Here is a 17,693-nt window from a genome sequence, read left to right on the forward strand (position 1 = left end):
TGCTTTAGCTGTTTAAAAGAGTTTTACGTTGTGCATGGGCCTGTTATTTCCCTCTGGACCTTGGAGCAGACACATTACACTGTTTCGCTTTCGGGCCCCGACAGATGTACGCAACCGGGATGATTGCAAACGGTTGAGGCGAACGAGACATTTGTCCTGAAACCCTCACCGGGTTCTCATCTCCACTGCGTGCACCAACACACGCGCATGTTTTTATAATCTCCTCGTTCCACATCCATCATCTTTTAATATTACGCCTGCCAAAGAGAGGCACTTAGCTAAGTGGCCAGAGCAAAACGACTCCATGCAAAATTGGCATCCCAGACGGCGCAGCGGTCAAGTAAACATGAAGTGGTTGGAAGGGAGGAAGAGGAATAGCGAGGGGTCAGCAAGTTGCACGGTCAGACCGTAACGTGAATTAAAATGGATTGAGCTTTTACTGTAGTGAAGGGCGCCCATAAGACACAAGCCGAAGCATTGATTAAAGAGAGACTGTCGTACAGAGCATGAAGAGTGTACTCATGGTTAAGGGATTAAGCTTTCGTTTTAAACCCACAGGAAAGAGAAATGAGATCTCTTCAATATCTCAATTGATTCTCCTAGACAGAAGGGACAGTAATTGGATATTCTCTGATTTGTCCCAGAAAGAAAAACCCCAGTAATCCAGTAGTTTCAGAAGAGATCTCCTGAGCTATGCATAAGCAATTAAATTGTCTTCTTGGACAGTTTAGATTAAACATAATGGCTTATTTAGTCATATAGCAGTGTCTGTACTAAAGGGACATCTTCGAATTCAGATGAGGTGTGTTTTTGTGGCACCACAGTTTGTTGTATTGCATTGCATGGCTGAATAGTCAGAGTTTGCTTACAACCCTTACACACACACACACACACACACACACTCGCTGGAACACTGAAGTGTATTTATGTGTGTGCATATCCTGCAGTCGCACGCACACAGTCAAACCAGAGTCATGAATTCTTAAAAACAATCCAGCACAAGCCCATCCACTGCAGAGAAACACAGCCTGCAGAAGACAGCCAGAGAAAAAAAGTATCCGGCAAAACTGGGCCAGTTTGCTCTTAATTACATCGTTTATTTATTCATTTATTCAAAGGGAGCCTCTGTTGAAACAGCAGCGACATTGAAATGCAAAACCTCCCTTTAAAGACGTCCAGGATGAGAAATAAATGCTAGCAGTGGAACTAGCAGGACACTGATGTCTCTCACGCTTCTTGCCGAAATCTCCAATGCGGCAGACATGTTCCTGGCTCTCTTGCCTGTGTCGAAATACAATGTAGAAGACATTTTGGTGTCACAAGGCGATGCTAGAACACATGATTACATGTACCACCGTCTCATGTCAACCTAGCATGACTTGTAAGGTGCTTGAACAATTAAATCATGCATTACTAGAACTAGGGCTAGGGCTAGATGTATCACGATATAACCCATAGGACTTGGAATAAAGGCAATTGCTCTCATTTCAGAATGGTTCTAGTGAAAAGCGAGAGGTTCGACAGTTCCAGTTCACCGCCTGGCCGGACCACGGCGTTCCCGAGTACCCCACTCCGTTCCTGGCCTTCCTCAGGAGGGTGAAAACCTGCAATCCACCGGACGCCGGTCCCATCATTGCCCACTGCAGGTATGAATCCAGTTCCTACTTCTCAAGGCTCCTTAAGCCGGAAACTGTAGGTCTAGAGCAAGTCTAGTTGTTCATAGAGTTGCAAGTCAAGTTTAATGTCCCCTGTGGTCCTTAGCAAAGAAAACGTCTCAGGTTACGCATGTAACCATGGTTCCCTGAGCAGGGGAACGAGACACTGTGTCCCCTAGAGTATTCCCCATAGTGTCCTCTAGGGCAGTGGTTCTCAAACAGTTTACACCAAGTACCACCTCAGAAAATATTTGGCTCTCCAAGTACCATCATAATGACCAATATTAAAATACACGCTACTGTATTTTTAATATTGGTCATTATGGTGGTACTTGGAGAGCCAAATATTTTCTGAGGTGGTACTTCTTGAGTAGGCCTAACTATTCAGCTAAAGCTATGCACAGTTCAAAAACAAGGCAGTTTTATTTCTAATAAGAATATTTATTATTGTCAGCCCCTTTTTATATAGTGTAAAAACCCAGTTTGAACATTAACACTGCACTGTGCTGCTTACATACAGGTAAATAAAAAACTTAAATAATGATTAAATGAAAATGTATTGTACTTAAAAGTTAAATAAAAACTGTACTGTACTTAAAAGTTAAGTAAAATCCACTTCTTCCGAAATACATGAAAGTAAGTGGCCGGTGAATTGGGAGAAGAATAGAGTAAACTTTAAAGTTACTTACACAATGTGTATCTGATTTGAATAAAACATGTCGTCTAATAATGGAAAGGATTATTATTGCCGTTTCCATAGACATCAGTGTGTAACTCTAAATGTATTGTTTTTTATTACTCATGTGAATTTAAATGTCTGAAACCTAAAATAAACATTATGTGGTTGAAAACACTGAATAGTTATGACTATTATATAGTATTATTATATTATATAGTATTATATTTCATATTGAAATATATGACAAGCGCTGAGCGTAAGCACATTTGAATTTAGCAGGTGATCACGTGATGCACTGACCGTTCTAATCACACCAGTATGATCGTACATGCGAAATTCAGTGACTCCTCTGCGTACCACTAGAGGGAGCCTGCGTACCACACTTTGAGAATCAGTGCTCTAGTTCCCATTCGAAAGGGAAGCCCGCAACTTTCTTTCATCCCTGATTTACACAACATGTGCTTTCAGTGCTGGTGTGGGCCGCACAGGCTGCTTCATCGTGATCGACGCTATGCTAGAACGCATCAAGCACGAGAAGACGGTAGACATCTATGGTCATGTGACGCTCATGCGCTCCCAGAGGAACTACATGGTGCAGACGGAAGACCAGTACAGCTTCATCCACGATGCCCTTCTGGAGGCCGTTGCCTGTGGGAACACGGAGGTGGCGGCACGAAGCCTCTTCTCCTACATCCAGAAGCTGGCGCAGGTGGAGGCCGGAGAGCACGTCAGCGGCATGGAACTGGAGTTTAAGGTAACCAGAAGACATTGCAATTAGGGAACACCAAAGATAGAGTCTTGTTGTGTGCAACTAGCCAAGCAAAAATAGTCCTCACCTCTAATTGCAACTCATCAGACGAGATGCTCTGGTAGGTGTTGATCTGGAGGGTGCAAGATAATCGAATGTGCCACACAGGACAGTTAATAACACTCTGCCTCTCTTGGGGGCATGTTTTGTTACAGAGGATGCAGATGTGAAAATTAGGCTCTAGTTGTGACAGAGACGACTGAAAGTTGTAGCTCAGTTGAAGACGGCCAGAGAGGGATTCTGGGAAGGGTAATTAACACCCGATGAAGGAGAAGCGATGCGTTCGCTAATGAGCAGACAGGGATTGTGGGTTCCATTTGGCAACTTAAACACTCCTGCAAGTTTCTGGCCTCTAAGACCTTGAAAAGCTTTTACTTCTTTTCTTTTTTCTCTTTCAGGCTTTGTCACTCATTCTGTGTCTCTTTCTTTAGCCTGGAACAAAGTAATGCTCACCAGCTCAGGGAGCAAAGTCGGGCACTAGCGGTAACGAGGTTGCAAAGCAATTAGTTGAGCAATAGGTCCAGGTGGTACCATCAAGGTGGTACCATTGCTATTTTCTAAATCTCAATCAGCGATGTCCAATTTGTGAATGAATGAGTTCACAACTGCTTAGTAAAAGGTCTGAATTGGTTTTCCAATTGGTTAGAATCAGTTCCTCACATAAATCCTTGTGAACATCGAAGTTGGGTAGTGGTATGCATTTCTAGCCAGAAAATCAGATAGTGGCATGCTAAGCTATCAGGCTAATCGGCTAGAGGTGTGATAAGATGGCACACTAACCAGTTAGTGGTTTGCTAGGCTGGAAGATAAAAGAGCAGTATGCACTAATAACGTAACTAGTTAGCTAGCAAGCTAGCTGTTAATTTGACCATTTGTAGGTTCTGTTATATAATCTGATATATGAAAAGATATTTATTATGATATTTACGTGGAAGGAGAGGATTCAATAGGGATAGAATATTTCCCAACGGCAGTATGAGAGATGATTTTATGTAAGTGTTAAAGTGCCTGAGTAATTGGGCTAACCATATCACAAACCACTTTTAAACTCGACGTGGACAGCTAAACCAGCCAGCTAAAGTGTGTGTGCGTGCTTATTATTTCAAGAGCTCGGTTCATAGCTGCCGCTTCCCACCGGAATGCCTCATGCCCTTCCAGGTCCGTCTTTGAAAGCTACTGAAAGACTCAAAGGAAAGACAAACAGCCAGTGGCCGCTTCTGAAAGAAAGAGAGAAAGACTAGGCCTGGAGCAGGAGCTGAATGGATTTATATCGGGGCAAAGGCATTACCTGGCAGAACATAGGAGAGAGAGAGAGCGAGCGAGAGCAAGGCACAGTTTCTAGATGTGCCAGGCTCGTCCAGTTAAAAGGAGACAATCTTTCCAGACAACTGACCTAGAAACGGAGAAGAATTGCGGGTACTGTGGCTTGGTTGATGCTAATTGATGGTTACAAGCTCTAATTTGGATCATGACATGAGAGTACAAGGTGCATGTGTGCGTACAAAACGGTGGTGTCCTGTCACAATGTTGAAGGGGCATCCTAAAAGTGACAATGACCCATTTCGCCGATTGTCACCAAAGTTTTGCCTGACTTTCCAGTTTTTTCGGAGCTGGGTTTCATGCCACCTGATGGATGAAAAATGTTAGTTTTTTTGTTAATTATAACAGCAATGAGCAATGACAGGTTCCTGCAACCACAAGTAAACTGGGTCATCCAGTCTTGCCCGTCTGAGACAAACAGGTGGAGTGGAAATAAATAGAGGCATTAGACCAAAAATAAAAAGTCAGAATGGTTAAACGAGTGTCTGAGATTCCCATGCTGCTAGTCGTGCCCTTCAAGCTTAAATATCCGTGTTGGAAATTGGCTCAATTTAATTCTCATGTTTGTGTCTTTCTCTTCCCACAGCGTTTGGCGAACTCCAAAGCCCACACGTCCAGATTCATAAGTGCCAATCTGCCATGCAACAAATTTAAAAACCGCCTGGTCAACATCATGCCGTACGAGACCACTCGAGTGTGCCTGCAGCCAATCAGAGGGCTGGAAGGGTCCGACTATATCAACTCCAGCTTTATCGACGGATACAGGTACGCCGACGGTGGCCTAAGCAACCGGAAGTCAACCGGAATTCTGCTGCATTTAATTCGTTGGGATTGACTTTCTCTTTCCTGTAGACAACAGAAGGCGTATATAGCCACACAGGGCCCATTAGCGGAGACCACCGAGGACTTCTGGAGGATGTTGTGGGAGAACAACTCCACCATTGTGGTGATGCTGACCAAGCTGAGGGAGATGGGCCGAGTGAGTGTTGCTCCTCTTCAAGACTAGCGGATTTGGGCTTCCGGATGATGTAATTTAATTGTGCTTTGACGTGTTTTTCGCAGGAAAAGTGTCACCAGTACTGGCCGGCGGAGCGCTCGGCTAGATATCAGTACTTTGTGGTGGATCCCATGGCGGAGTACAACATGCCACAGTACATCCTCAGAGAGTTTAAAGTGACGGATGCCCGGGTGAGTCCTGAAAAAAAATGTGTGAAATTTGCTTGCAATTTCTCAGTGAAAATTGTTTCAAAGTAGATCCTACAACAATTTTTTCAGTGAATACCATGGTATTTTGGACATTTATATGTCAAAGTACCATAGTATTACCATCTAATCCTATCACTCTACCATGGTACTCATGTAGTATTTTGGTTAAAGGGATAGTTCGCCCAAAAATGAAAATTCTGTCATCATTTACTCAGCAGAAAAAAGAAATTCATACAGGTTTGAAACAACTTGAGGGTGAGTAAATGATGACAGAATTTTCATTTTTAGGCGAACTATCCCTTTAAGAAAGTATATTTTCAAGAATATCATGGTATTAACATGGTACATGTCCAAAAAAAAAACTTGAAATAATCTAAATAACATGGCACATTGACACTGTCGTACTAAATATTACTATACTCACATACCATGGTACCATCCAAGGCAACATTAAAGAATATCATAGTGTTTCCTTGGAATCTTTTGGGCAAAACATGGTAATATCGTGGTATGTTCATATATACCATGGTACGGAATGATTATCATATTCATATACCATGGTATTTACGTGATAGGCACTTGCAAAGAATGTGGGATGTTTGTGTAAAAAAACATGGTAAATCGTGGTAAAAACATGGTAAAAACATGGTAAATAGTGGTAAAAACATGGTAAATCCATAGTATTTTGTGTATAGTTCTAAATAATTGTTGCATTTTAATTGATTCATATAAATAAATTAATAAATTCAATAAATTGCACATTTTTGCCGATTATACAGCATGAAGTGTTTTAGGAGAAAACGACACGGTGAAATTTTCCTCTGTATCTACACCGAGTCAAAATGTCAGTAGCCATATTATAATTGTGCTTTACCAAGAGTCTCAGACGTAGGAAAAAATATCCCATCAGCTGACCGTTATCAGAAGCTCTCACTGAACAACTAGAGCCCTCATCAGTCGAGTGTCTTTCCAGCAAACTGCTAATGCCAAACACTCTGACTGTCACCGTACGTGCGAACGCGCGCCCGAGACGAAATGAGCATCCCGAGCGTCGCTCACTCCAGCCAAGCACTTTAATTGTGATTGAATCATCCAGACAGACTCTCCAGTAATCAGCCTGCAGAGCGAGGCCCGCCGGATCAATGAGAACTTTAATCAGAGCCGACTGGTGGAGGCGGGGCCTGGACTGGGGCATGATGGGAGGATGCACGTATTTAATCACACGATTGGACACACACACCGCTCGGCCTGTAGGTTGTGTGCGCACAATTCGGTTCGGCCTCTTTTCTGGCTCGTTTTCTTTCACCCTTCATGTTTTGCAGCAAAAACAAACTGCTTGTTTCATTTGATCAGAAGAGAAAGAGGAAGGACTCAATCAGGCCTGGCCGACACTGGTATAAAAAAACCTGTTGACAATATTCAGTATACAGTCAAACCAAAATGTATTCAGAGACCTTCAACATTTCTCACATTATCACAGTTTAGAAAATTGTTAAATTAAATCAGTTGATATTTGACTGGTTTTGTCTGTCCTTCTGTTAGACTGTCTCACACATGAATTATGTTGAATATCTGTCAGCTGTTAAATTTAACTACACAATTAGATAATACCAGTTTAGCTCAACCAATCACCAAGCAATGCTTCATTTTGTTCAGTCTGTGTGTAAAAAGGTCACATTAGCAATAGCAATTCAAGAAAAAACACGTTTTTGAATAATTTTTGGTCCCAAATTAGTATAAATGTTACTGGTAGTCACAGTATGAGGAATTTTTGGGTATAATATGTCACAGTTTACTTTATTTTGCTCTCCTCATTTACATAAATGAACTATAGTGTCCTGCACACACTGATAATTGAATAATTGAATAACTGAATAATTTTTGGTTTGTCTGCATATTGATGTTTTATGCGTTTGTTCATATAAATCAATTAGAAGAGCCATGATTCTGTAGAGTAGAGTTGAAAATAATTGGTGCGTGTTTTATTGGTTTACTCGTTTGATGATTGGCGGGTGTTTTAATGAACAAAAGGAAATTTCATTGGATTAATCGAAACCTGTAGTTTGAACACAAGCAAAATTAAAAAAAAATTAAAAAACGCCCAGCCTAGGAAATAGAAATGTAGAGGGAATGGACAAGTGCTCCGTAATGCATGTGTGATCCAAAAAGCCCGTGATTAAGTTGGGACTCGGCCGGTTTGATCCGTCAGCCTCTCTTCACTGCAGGGATGAGTGAATATTTCCAGCCCCTTCTGCACCATTTAATTGTGCCTCGTTCTGCCTGAGCTTCCCTTCGATTGCTTGCTTTCTCGGGAACCAGGCTTCATCCGTCGCCGGGTGTCTTTGCTCTCCTCTCATCCGTCAGTGCCGGAGCCGCAGGGTTTCTCCAAACCTCGAGTCGCGCCATCGATCACCCGTCCGGATCACTCCATTTAGCAGCGTCTCCACGAGACGACGCTCGTCACGGCGGACGCACCATCGATTTCCCTTATCCCACAGTTATTCCAGCCAAAGAGAAGAGAAAAAGACAACAAAACGAGGCAGAAGGGTGTGGAGTCGGCTCAGATCGGAGAGGAGATGTTCGCCGTAGCTTCTCCCGTATCTGTTGTGCCTGTCAGCGTCCGTCGGGATTGACTGATTCGGGATTGCGGTTGAGTTACATGAACAGATGGGACTCGTCTTGACGGTTACGTATCTGTGTTTGTTTGTTCTCTCGCTCACAGGACGGCCAGTCCAGGACCGTACGGCAGTTCCAGTTCACTGATTGGCCGGAGCAAGGCGTTCCCAAATCCGGAGAGGGATTCATTGACTTTATTGGCCAGGTGCATAAAACTAAGGAGCAGTTTGGCCAGGACGGGCCCATTTCTGTCCACTGCAGGTGAGAACACACGCAAACATGCTCTAACAGCAGCTCGTCCTATTAAAGCAAGGCTTTTGTGGCTTTTAGGCAAATATGTTAGCATCCACACCAACACACGATATTGTTCTGTTTATTCTTTTATGTTAGATGAGATTAATCGATTTGTGGACTCTGCTATTCGTTTATATTTAGAACGATTTTTAGAACTATATATTTATCGTTATGTTATCGTTCCATAACAAAGCATACATATATAGAATTTTATATCATATATGTAAACTTGTGCTGTCAAATCGATTAATTAAAAGTTTGATCATGTAATATGTTACAACATATGATATAAACACAAACTTTTATGTTAGATGCGATTAATCGATTTGACAGCACTAATATAAATATATATGATACAAGATTTTTATAGTAACTAAACAAAAAAAACTAAACCCATAAAAAAAATTATTTAATCAAAATAATATAAACGTAAAAAAAAAAAAAAATTTCATTTCCATTTAGTTTCATTTCATATACTAAAAACAAAACAAAATGTAAATCTGAAATAAAAAGCAATAAAATACTACATAGATATTTTTTAAAAAGTAATAAAAATGACAAAACCCCACAACAAAATTACAAAAAATGTATTACAAACAGAAAATATTTAAAAACCCCAATTTAAAATATTAATAAAATCTAAAATAGTATTTTAACAATACTAAAATAACATTTATATATGTTCGCGTGGGACGGCTGCGTTCATCATAAGTACAGTAATGGCACACAGATCATCAGATGATGCATGCGACTCCATTACGGCGCTGTGGGCCGCCGTTCTGAAGCGTCCTCCTCCACGCCAGCGTTTAGCAAGCGAACCGTTACTCTTCTGAAGACGACGCAGTCCAGACGCACATAAATCACGGCCGTCCCGCGAGCCTCTGTTCCTGATGCATGTTAAACAGCGCTTGTGTTCAGAGAAGACTGACGGACAGAGAAACTGTGCTTGACTTCCTGTCTGTGCAAATACAAGGTTGATTTTATATATAGAGAGAGAGAGAGAGAGAGAGAGAGAGAGAGAGAGAATTTACATTTAAACATTTCAATTATTTTCATTTTATATTTTCATATATATATATATGTATGTGTGTGTGTGTGTGTGAGAGTGTGCAAGTTGAGTGTGTGTGTTTGTGAGTGTGTGAGTGAGGGTTTGAGTGTGTGTTTGCGTGAGTGTGTGTAAGTGTGTGTTTGAGTGTGTGTGTGAGAGAGTGTGAGTGTGCATGAGTGTGTGTGTGAGTTGAGAGTGTGTATGAGTGTGTGTAACTGTGAATGAGTGTGCAAGTTGAGTGTAAGTGTGAGTTGAGTGTATGTGTGCATCAGTGTGAGTTTGTGTGAGTGAGTGTGTGCGTCAGTGTGAGTTTGTGTGAGTGAGTGTGTACGTCTGTGTGAGTGTGTGTTCATCAGTGTGAGTGTGTGTACATCAGTGTGAGTGTCTGTGCGTCAGTGTGAGTTTGTGTGAGTGAGTGTGTGTACATTAGTGTGAGTGTGTGAGTGAGTGTGTGTACATCAGTGTGAGTGTGTGAGTGTCTGTGCGTCAGTGTGAGTTTATGTGAGTGAGTGAGTGAGTGAGTGTGTGTACGTTTGTGTGAGTGTGTGTGTCTGTGCGTCAGTGTGTTTGTGTGAGTGAGTGTGTGTACGTCTGTGTGAGTACGTCTGTGTGAGTTTGTGTGAGTGTGTGTGTCTGTGCGTCAGTGTGTTTGTGTGAGTGAGTGTGTGTACATCTGTGAGTGTGTGTGCGTCAGTGTGAGTGTGTGTACGTCTGTGTGAGTGTGTGTACGTCAGTGTGTGTGTACGTCAGTGTGAGTGTGTGTGCGTCTGTGTGAGTGTGTGTGTGTGTGTGTGTGTGTGTTCAGATTAGCTGTTGCACTGGTATTGTACAGACTCTGTTTGCCGCTGTAACTCTCACTCCTCTGAGGATCCTGTCGTTCGTCAGTGCTGCTGTTTCACTCACACACTCCAGACGCAGCGATCGCTCTCGCCTGTTTCTGCTCCCGCACGCGTCACTTACACACACATCTGTGTTTACAGAGCTGCAGGAGGCTGGAGTCTGGCCTTTTATCTTCCGTCCATCTCTCTCTCTCTCTCTCTCTCTCTCTCTCTCTCTCTCTCTCTCTCTCTCTCTCTCTCTCTCTCTCCGCATCTCCATCAGAGACATGACTTCATGGTCATCATGGCGTTTTTTGGTCCTTTTTGGAAAAATCTTTCTAAATCAGTCTCGTTTTCCAGTGAAAATATCTAAACATCATTAAAACGAGTTATATTTACTTGAGAAGCAAAACTGCATGAGAAATCAAGACTTCAAGAATGTATTTCGATTGATTTTGCTTATCTCGTTTTTTTCTTGCAAGTAAATTTCACAAACACTTACAAAGAAACGGCAAGAAAGTCAATGAATTAAACGTGAAATAGTATTTTCATAAAACATTCTCCAATAATATTTATTTACAGTGTAGAAAAGATTAAGTATACTTTTACTTAAAATAAGGTGGGAAAAAATTGCGTATGGTTGAAGAATAATACGTAAACACTGAATTCAAATCGTAATTATTACGATTTTTAAATGAATTCAAATCAATCAAATTTCCACCTTTTGTGTTTCGCGATGGTGACGGTTTGCAACTATTTCTCTCATCTTCTCTCCTTTCTCTCCTCTCCATCCATCTCTCCCCCAGATTTGATATCTAATAGAGCCACATGGTTTTGTCATTAATTGCATGATTACGTACACTGAATGGAAGTGTAAATCCTCTCATTCACTGCTCCTTCACGCCTGTCAGATTTGAAAGTCTATCTATTTAACCAGCGCTTCGGTGAAGTCTGAGAGCCAAGAGAGACACTTCTTTCTTTCTTTTCCCATCCTCTGCCCCCTTTCTGTAGGATTCTAGCATCGTGGACGGACAGGACCGTCAAAAGCATTTTGTTTTCCTGACAGTCACTGTCGTGGGAGTCCAAACTGGCATTTCATTAGATTCCCGAACTCATGCGTCACCACAACGCCGCGCTGTGATTGGCTCCGTAGTCGCTCGGCCTCCCTCCCCACTTTTCCAAGCCATTTTGTCACTTTCAATCTTGCCAAAGTGGAGGCAAAGGGAAAAATAAGCCCGTTGTCATCTCAATTATTGTTGGCTTGGTGAAATCGCTCGGTGCCAAAGCAGCTTATGAAGGCAGCCTTGAAAAATCAGACTTAGGACGCCTCCTATTTCAAGCGCTGTCACAGCGAGAGCAGCTTAGCATGCGTGCGCTCGTTCACACCAAACGCCGGTGATTTATTCTATCGCTCTGCTGTTTATGTAGATGGCGATAAGGTGAACTCTTGAAATAATGTAGCATGCCATATATATATATATGCAATATCTGTATCCCACAATGCACTTCCTGTGTGACAAATGAATGGACTTTTATAAAATCTCCCTTATTTATTATGTGACCAAATTTACTTATATTTTTTACTTACATTGTTTTGTTTTTCAAATTTACTTATATTTATTTATTATTGTTATTGTATTATTTTTACTTATTATTTGTGTTTATTTATAGATAATTTAAAAAAAGTATATAAAAGTCAAAAAATTATTTATTTCTGCTGTTACTATTTTACAAGTATTTTGTTTTATTTTTTTATTTTTCAAATTTCCTTATTTATTATTTGTTATTTATTGTGTATTTATTTGTATCATTATTCATTTTATTTATTATTTAATTATGTTTAAAAATTTGATTAAAAGCACAAAAATATATATTTCTGATATCTTAACTGGATGCAATTTAGTGAGGTCATGTGACAACAATACTGCATACTATTTCACATATTATTAATTTTTTTTAAATAGTGCAACACTTTATCTTAAGGTGACGTAGTTACACATTACTACATGTACTTACTATAGTAATAACAGTAAATTGTGCATAGTTACAAGTAACTAACCCTAAGCCAAACCCTAACCACAACTCTATAGTAAGTACACGTAATTAATCAATATTGCTCAGTACTTATTTGATTAAGTACAATGTAACTACGCCACCTTAAGATAAAGTGTAACCAAAAATTGTCCCGTTCCAAACACATATTTGCACCTAAAATAAGATAAATCAATAGTAGGATAAGAAAATAAGAAAAATAAATAAACACAATTCAAATGTTATGTTTGTTAGTAAATGCATCTTGTTTCAATGATATTTCCACTGGAAAACCGATAATGAAAATGATTTTTGCAGAAAATATTTCTCATGTGACAACATACTGTTTGACGCCGATGATTACCTTTCAGAAAGATATTAGCAGTTACATTAAGAAACTATACATGTTTTCCTCAACGCAGTGCCGGTGTGGGACGGACCGGGGTCTTCATCACGCTAAGCATCGTGCTGGAGCGAATGCGTTACGAGGGTGTGGTGGACATCTTCCAAACGGTCAAAATGTTGAGAACGCAACGGCCAGCAATGGTGCAAACAGAGGTGAGAGTCTAAAGCTTCTGTTTTAACGCAGATCGCCTTGTTTAATAGCCGAATGGCTGGCGATTCGAAGTTATAGCGAGCGTTGATGCTGACGTCTCTGCGTTTTCCTCCACAGGACGAGTACCAGTTTTGCTATCAGGCGGCTCTGGAGTACCTTGGAAGTTTTGATCACTATGCAACGTAAAAAGCCATTTTTGTTCCCCCCTGCCCCACAATCCCCCTCCCCCCAACAGCCTCCTGAGCCATAAAAACTTGCTTGAAAACATGAAACGATGACAACTATACAAAATTCATTAAAAAATATTTCAACGAATCGTCTTTTGGAACCAATCAAAACATGTCGTGAGAAACCCCAATCGGACAGCAACACTGGAGAAGCGCAAACGGATCCCAAACACTTCTACGTCCCAAGCTCATGATGGAGGAACCAAACGTTTTGGCTCAGGCTGGAGGGTGGGAATGATGTCGGCGTCGGACCACTAACCTTACCTCAAGTGTTCTGATGTGGAGGACAAACATAGTTTCTTTCCAAACTAACTCTGTGAACAAAAAGACAGAAAATTAAGGAAAAGTTGGTGCGATTCTACATGCCCACAAATAAACTAACACCGATAGATGATGAGTACCTAAATGGTTGGGGAATTGGTTGGTTGGTTGGCATCTGAAATCCTTGTTTACTAAAACGGACATCTGTCAGTCTAGCAGTGGACATCAGTGACGTCTTCAAGGGTGTATTCAATGGAGAAGTTGGAGGAATGGTACAAACAAGACTTATTTTGCCGCTCACGTCTTGGATTCAAGCCTCTCCTTGTGACATGTTGCCATTCGGACAAAATTGGGAGCCACTTTAGAGCAATTCGAGGCGAACCCTTCATCCACTTGAGAAAGTAAACCCTCCTTTTGAAACCACTGGAGCTGACAAGAGTCGCCAAACACGTCTTGAGGCATTCAAGGAAATGGTTGAAACCTAATCGCATCCCGTAAACGCATCCGTTTCTTTAGTGCATTCAAGGACATGCTAGCAAACTTTTCTACCAATGTAGCTCCATGTCCGTCGTCTTGAGAGCCAATGGGAGCTTGAACTATTGGGTCAAATGGAGATTAGGAGCAGAGGAACCACCACTGAAGTCTCTAGTTTCTTTGGCAACTACAACCGTGACTGGTCTCTCCGTTGACGTACACCATGTGTTTGGCGCACCGGATAGGGGATGCGTGGCTACATCTTGTACGTCCCCAGTGAACAACGTTCATTGCCATCGTTTCAACCAACTTTTTATCTTACAACTGTGTTTTTTTGGTTTCGTTTTGCTCTTGATACCAAACATGCTGCTTTCGCTCCATTATGCTGTACGTGTACATGTGAAGAGTCCGATTTAACGGATGGAAGTGTGCGATAGTGAGATTACGTGTGTTGGTCCCACCTCTCAATCCATTTCCTTATGCCCCAACGCTCGCCCAGGATGAGACGCAACTTTATTTTATCATCACCATCGTCATCAAAACGACCCATTCCTGGTTACTTTGGGATTTCTTTTTGGGGAGGTGATTCTTCAATGGATTTTGGCTAACGAAGAGCAAGAAACGGGCTTGTATTTGCGTCATGAAATTGCGGTACAACTATCTTGTGAATCTGTTGTTGTAGGTGGGACTGTTTTACGCGCTCATGCATATGCGTATGAGGGGGAGGGGTCTCCTCTCCGCAGTCAGAGCTGATTGGTTGTTCTGGAGAATGCTTGAACTTGGAGTGTTCTGATTGGTGAGAGAATGAAAGGAGCCGTGTGTAATCTTATTTCCAAAAAGCCTTATTCTTGTAACATCATAGGGAAAAGAAAATACATTACTGTTGTATTATTTTGACTATTATCTCCTTACTTAACAAACTTTTGATTTATTTCTTGGTTTAATGTTTTTTTTAACAAAGATACCGTACTCATTTTTTTTAATTAGCAAGAAAAATAATGCTCATTTTGCTCATATTATGTTAAAAGACATTCTATTTTTTCACTGTAGAAATGCTACGTGAGATGTGTTTGTGTGCATGTATACATAGACGAATGGGACATGAATGTATACATACACACTCACAATATATTTAAATGCAGAATATAAAGATGTATCCAAATCTTCATATGAATAGCCTTTTTTCTGTTGTGAAGTGGGCACTCATTTTTATACCACCATGAAATTATTGCGTGTATGAAATCATGAATGACTTTTTATTGATTTTTTTTGTTTTTTTGTTGTTGTTGTTTCTTTGTTTTTATTTCTTAAAAGAGTTTGGGAAATGCATTTTCAGAAATGCAGAGATTTCCCATAAATCATTGCGTGGGAGAACTTTGACTTCCTGTTGCCTAATAATGAAGGATGGATTACGATTTCAATTCTATTGTTATTCATCAATAGTACTAGTATTAACTGAAGTATTACTTTTATAAAAGATGTAGAACTGGTTTGCTAAATATTGAATTGAACAAAAAAATAAACTGTACTTTCCAAATTTTACTAAAAAACTTTTTAAAAAAATCAAATTTTGTTACAACCCATCGTTGTGAAAGCTTTCATTCTTTGGCATCTTTTGTTTTGTTTTTTTACTTTTTTCAAACCACCAAATGTTCGATCGTTTGTTAGATATCAACTATGATCCTAAATATAATGCCTGTAAATAAACAAATATATATTATATGTATTTGTATAATTTGACCCACAAGATTTATGTCTTTGAACAATACTGAGATAAACAAACAAACAAAAAAAAAGTTTATGCTAATGGAAACCTTCCACAGTTTTGAAAGAAGCTTTGTCTCACGCTAACAGCTCTGTTTATCTCTCTTCCCTTCATTCCTCTTTTTTTTTTCCTGATCCATTTGTTCATTAATTTTTTTTTTCCCAACTCTTCACTTTTTATTCTTATCTTAGCCTCCACACACTGCAGTCCAGTGGTGAGAGAAATCACAACGCTTCTCCTTCTCCAATAAGACTTACTGGATCCTACTGGTCTCAAAAATAGACTTGGCTTTCTCCAAGCAAGATATAATTTCTCATTGAAATGTTTCATGAGATTCACCTCAAAATGAATCCCGTTTTAAGCCTAAAGCAGTAATCATTTTGTGTTTTTCTCATTTTGAGTGAGATTCGGATGAAGAAGGGCTAGTGTGCCCAGTGCCTATAAAATGCCATATGAACAGCGAGAGCGAATTGCCTTGAATTGGTAGCGTGTTTGGTGATTAGCTTCACGTCATTATCGCTAGTATAAAGACACGCCCTCTCTCACCACTGCCTCTGTGCTCCATCTTTTATTTAAATTGGTAGTTCATTGCAAAGCTCTAGAAGTTTACAGATGCATGCCATGTTTCGTTCATTTGGGTTTTTTTTACTCTGAGGATTTTCCGTTAAGGGACAAAGTACGAGAGAACTTGGAAATTTCAACGCTGCCTTTTAAACTGTTGGGAGTTTTGTGTGTTTCTAAACGAACTTTTCCTCGGGAGGGAGAACGCGATGGACACTCGTACGATTGGACTTATCGGACTGATCTCCAACATCTACGACGGCAGAGGTGCTCAGAAGTTTGCCCTGACGCAAAGGACGTTGGACCTTTTGACAACGGGAGCCAAACGTATAAATTGATTAGCGTGCAAATAACGAAGAACCAATATTCAAAAGTGAACGTATTAATACCATGGCCAACAAAAATAGAAGAAAAAAAAAAGCCAAACTCGAACGTGAAAATAGTTTTCTTTGTACGAAGGCCAAGTGCTATCGCTTTCAAACTGTTACTTCTGACGGACACAATAACTGGTTTGAAACCACTGTGTATGTAGATATGTTGACTTTGTATTAAAGAACTGTTGTCTGAAAACGATGGTGTGCCTCATATTTCGTCTGGAAACACTCAGTTAATGTTAAGTCACATCTAGCAACATGTTTGTGTTACATTTCCACAAGATCATTAGAATTTCATTAGCTCGGTTTGACAAGGCAGATGGCGAAATTAAATTGCATATACGAGGACCAATCAGCTGTCATCGCACATGGCATCTCAACAGAACAATCAATTATTTCACAATCTGGCCTGATACCTGAATCATAAACACATCCATAAGCTCAACATGCTTCATAATCTAACATCTCATCTCATCTCGATGCATTTTGCCACCCGCGGCTCACAAGTTTAACATGACGACCCCAGGATGTAAATGACATGTAGATTGGCATTAAAACACTAAATAAAACACTCGCTTAATTGTTTTTACGTCCAATTATATGCATAATTAGTCAGTTGAGGTGGTGATCAGAACAACTAAGTTCATTTCATGTTCTAGATGTGTTATTTTGCAAAGTCAAGAATGAATGATCTTTTACTTCATCATAGATTTGTATTGTGCCGGTTTATGTTAATATCACGTCAGTCAGCAAATGCCACAGGCTTGAACCTTGATGCTATGTTCTATCCCTTTTCTGAAGACGGTCGAGTCGAGAGAGCAAAAAATGGTTTGTTCAACATGAATTAAAACAGAATTCAACTTTTTTATTATTATTTTTTTATTATTCCACTGCCTTGCGTCTCGCATTTTTAACCAGAAAGCATGTTCTGTGTGAACCGGCACTAAGAATCGTAATTTTACTAGACGATTCAAAAGAGAAGGTGAAGGGGATCCAGGGC

At 40.3% G+C, this 17,693-nt stretch overlaps 1 protein-coding gene across 28 annotated transcripts in view; it reads left to right on the forward strand.

Annotated features, from left to right (window-relative positions):
• Positions 1 to 16,889, forward strand: part of ptprsa (protein tyrosine phosphatase receptor type Sa) — a 207,822-nt gene extending 190,933 nt beyond the window's left edge. For all 28 annotated transcript variants that reach the window (XM_084117266.1, XM_084117276.1, XM_084117265.1 and 25 more), the window contains 8 exons: positions 1,492 to 1,646; positions 2,803 to 3,088; positions 5,049 to 5,227; positions 5,315 to 5,441; positions 5,525 to 5,650; positions 8,391 to 8,545; positions 12,898 to 13,033; positions 13,149 to 16,889. In XM_084117266.1, coding sequence (XP_083973392.1) covers positions 1,492 to 1,646; positions 2,803 to 3,088; positions 5,049 to 5,227; positions 5,315 to 5,441; positions 5,525 to 5,650; positions 8,391 to 8,545; positions 12,898 to 13,033; positions 13,149 to 13,217 — 1,233 coding nt within the window. In that variant the 3' untranslated portion in view covers positions 13,218 to 16,889. The remainder of the gene's footprint in view (positions 1 to 1,491; positions 1,647 to 2,802; positions 3,089 to 5,048; positions 5,228 to 5,314; positions 5,442 to 5,524; positions 5,651 to 8,390; positions 8,546 to 12,897; positions 13,034 to 13,148) is intronic.
• Positions 16,890 to 17,693: the final 804 nt, after the last annotated feature.

This window comes from Abramis brama (genome assembly GCF_963993115.1).
Source record: "Abramis brama genome assembly, chromosome: 6".
NCBI classification, from domain to species: Eukaryota; Metazoa; Chordata; class Actinopteri; order Cypriniformes; family Leuciscidae; genus Abramis; species Abramis brama.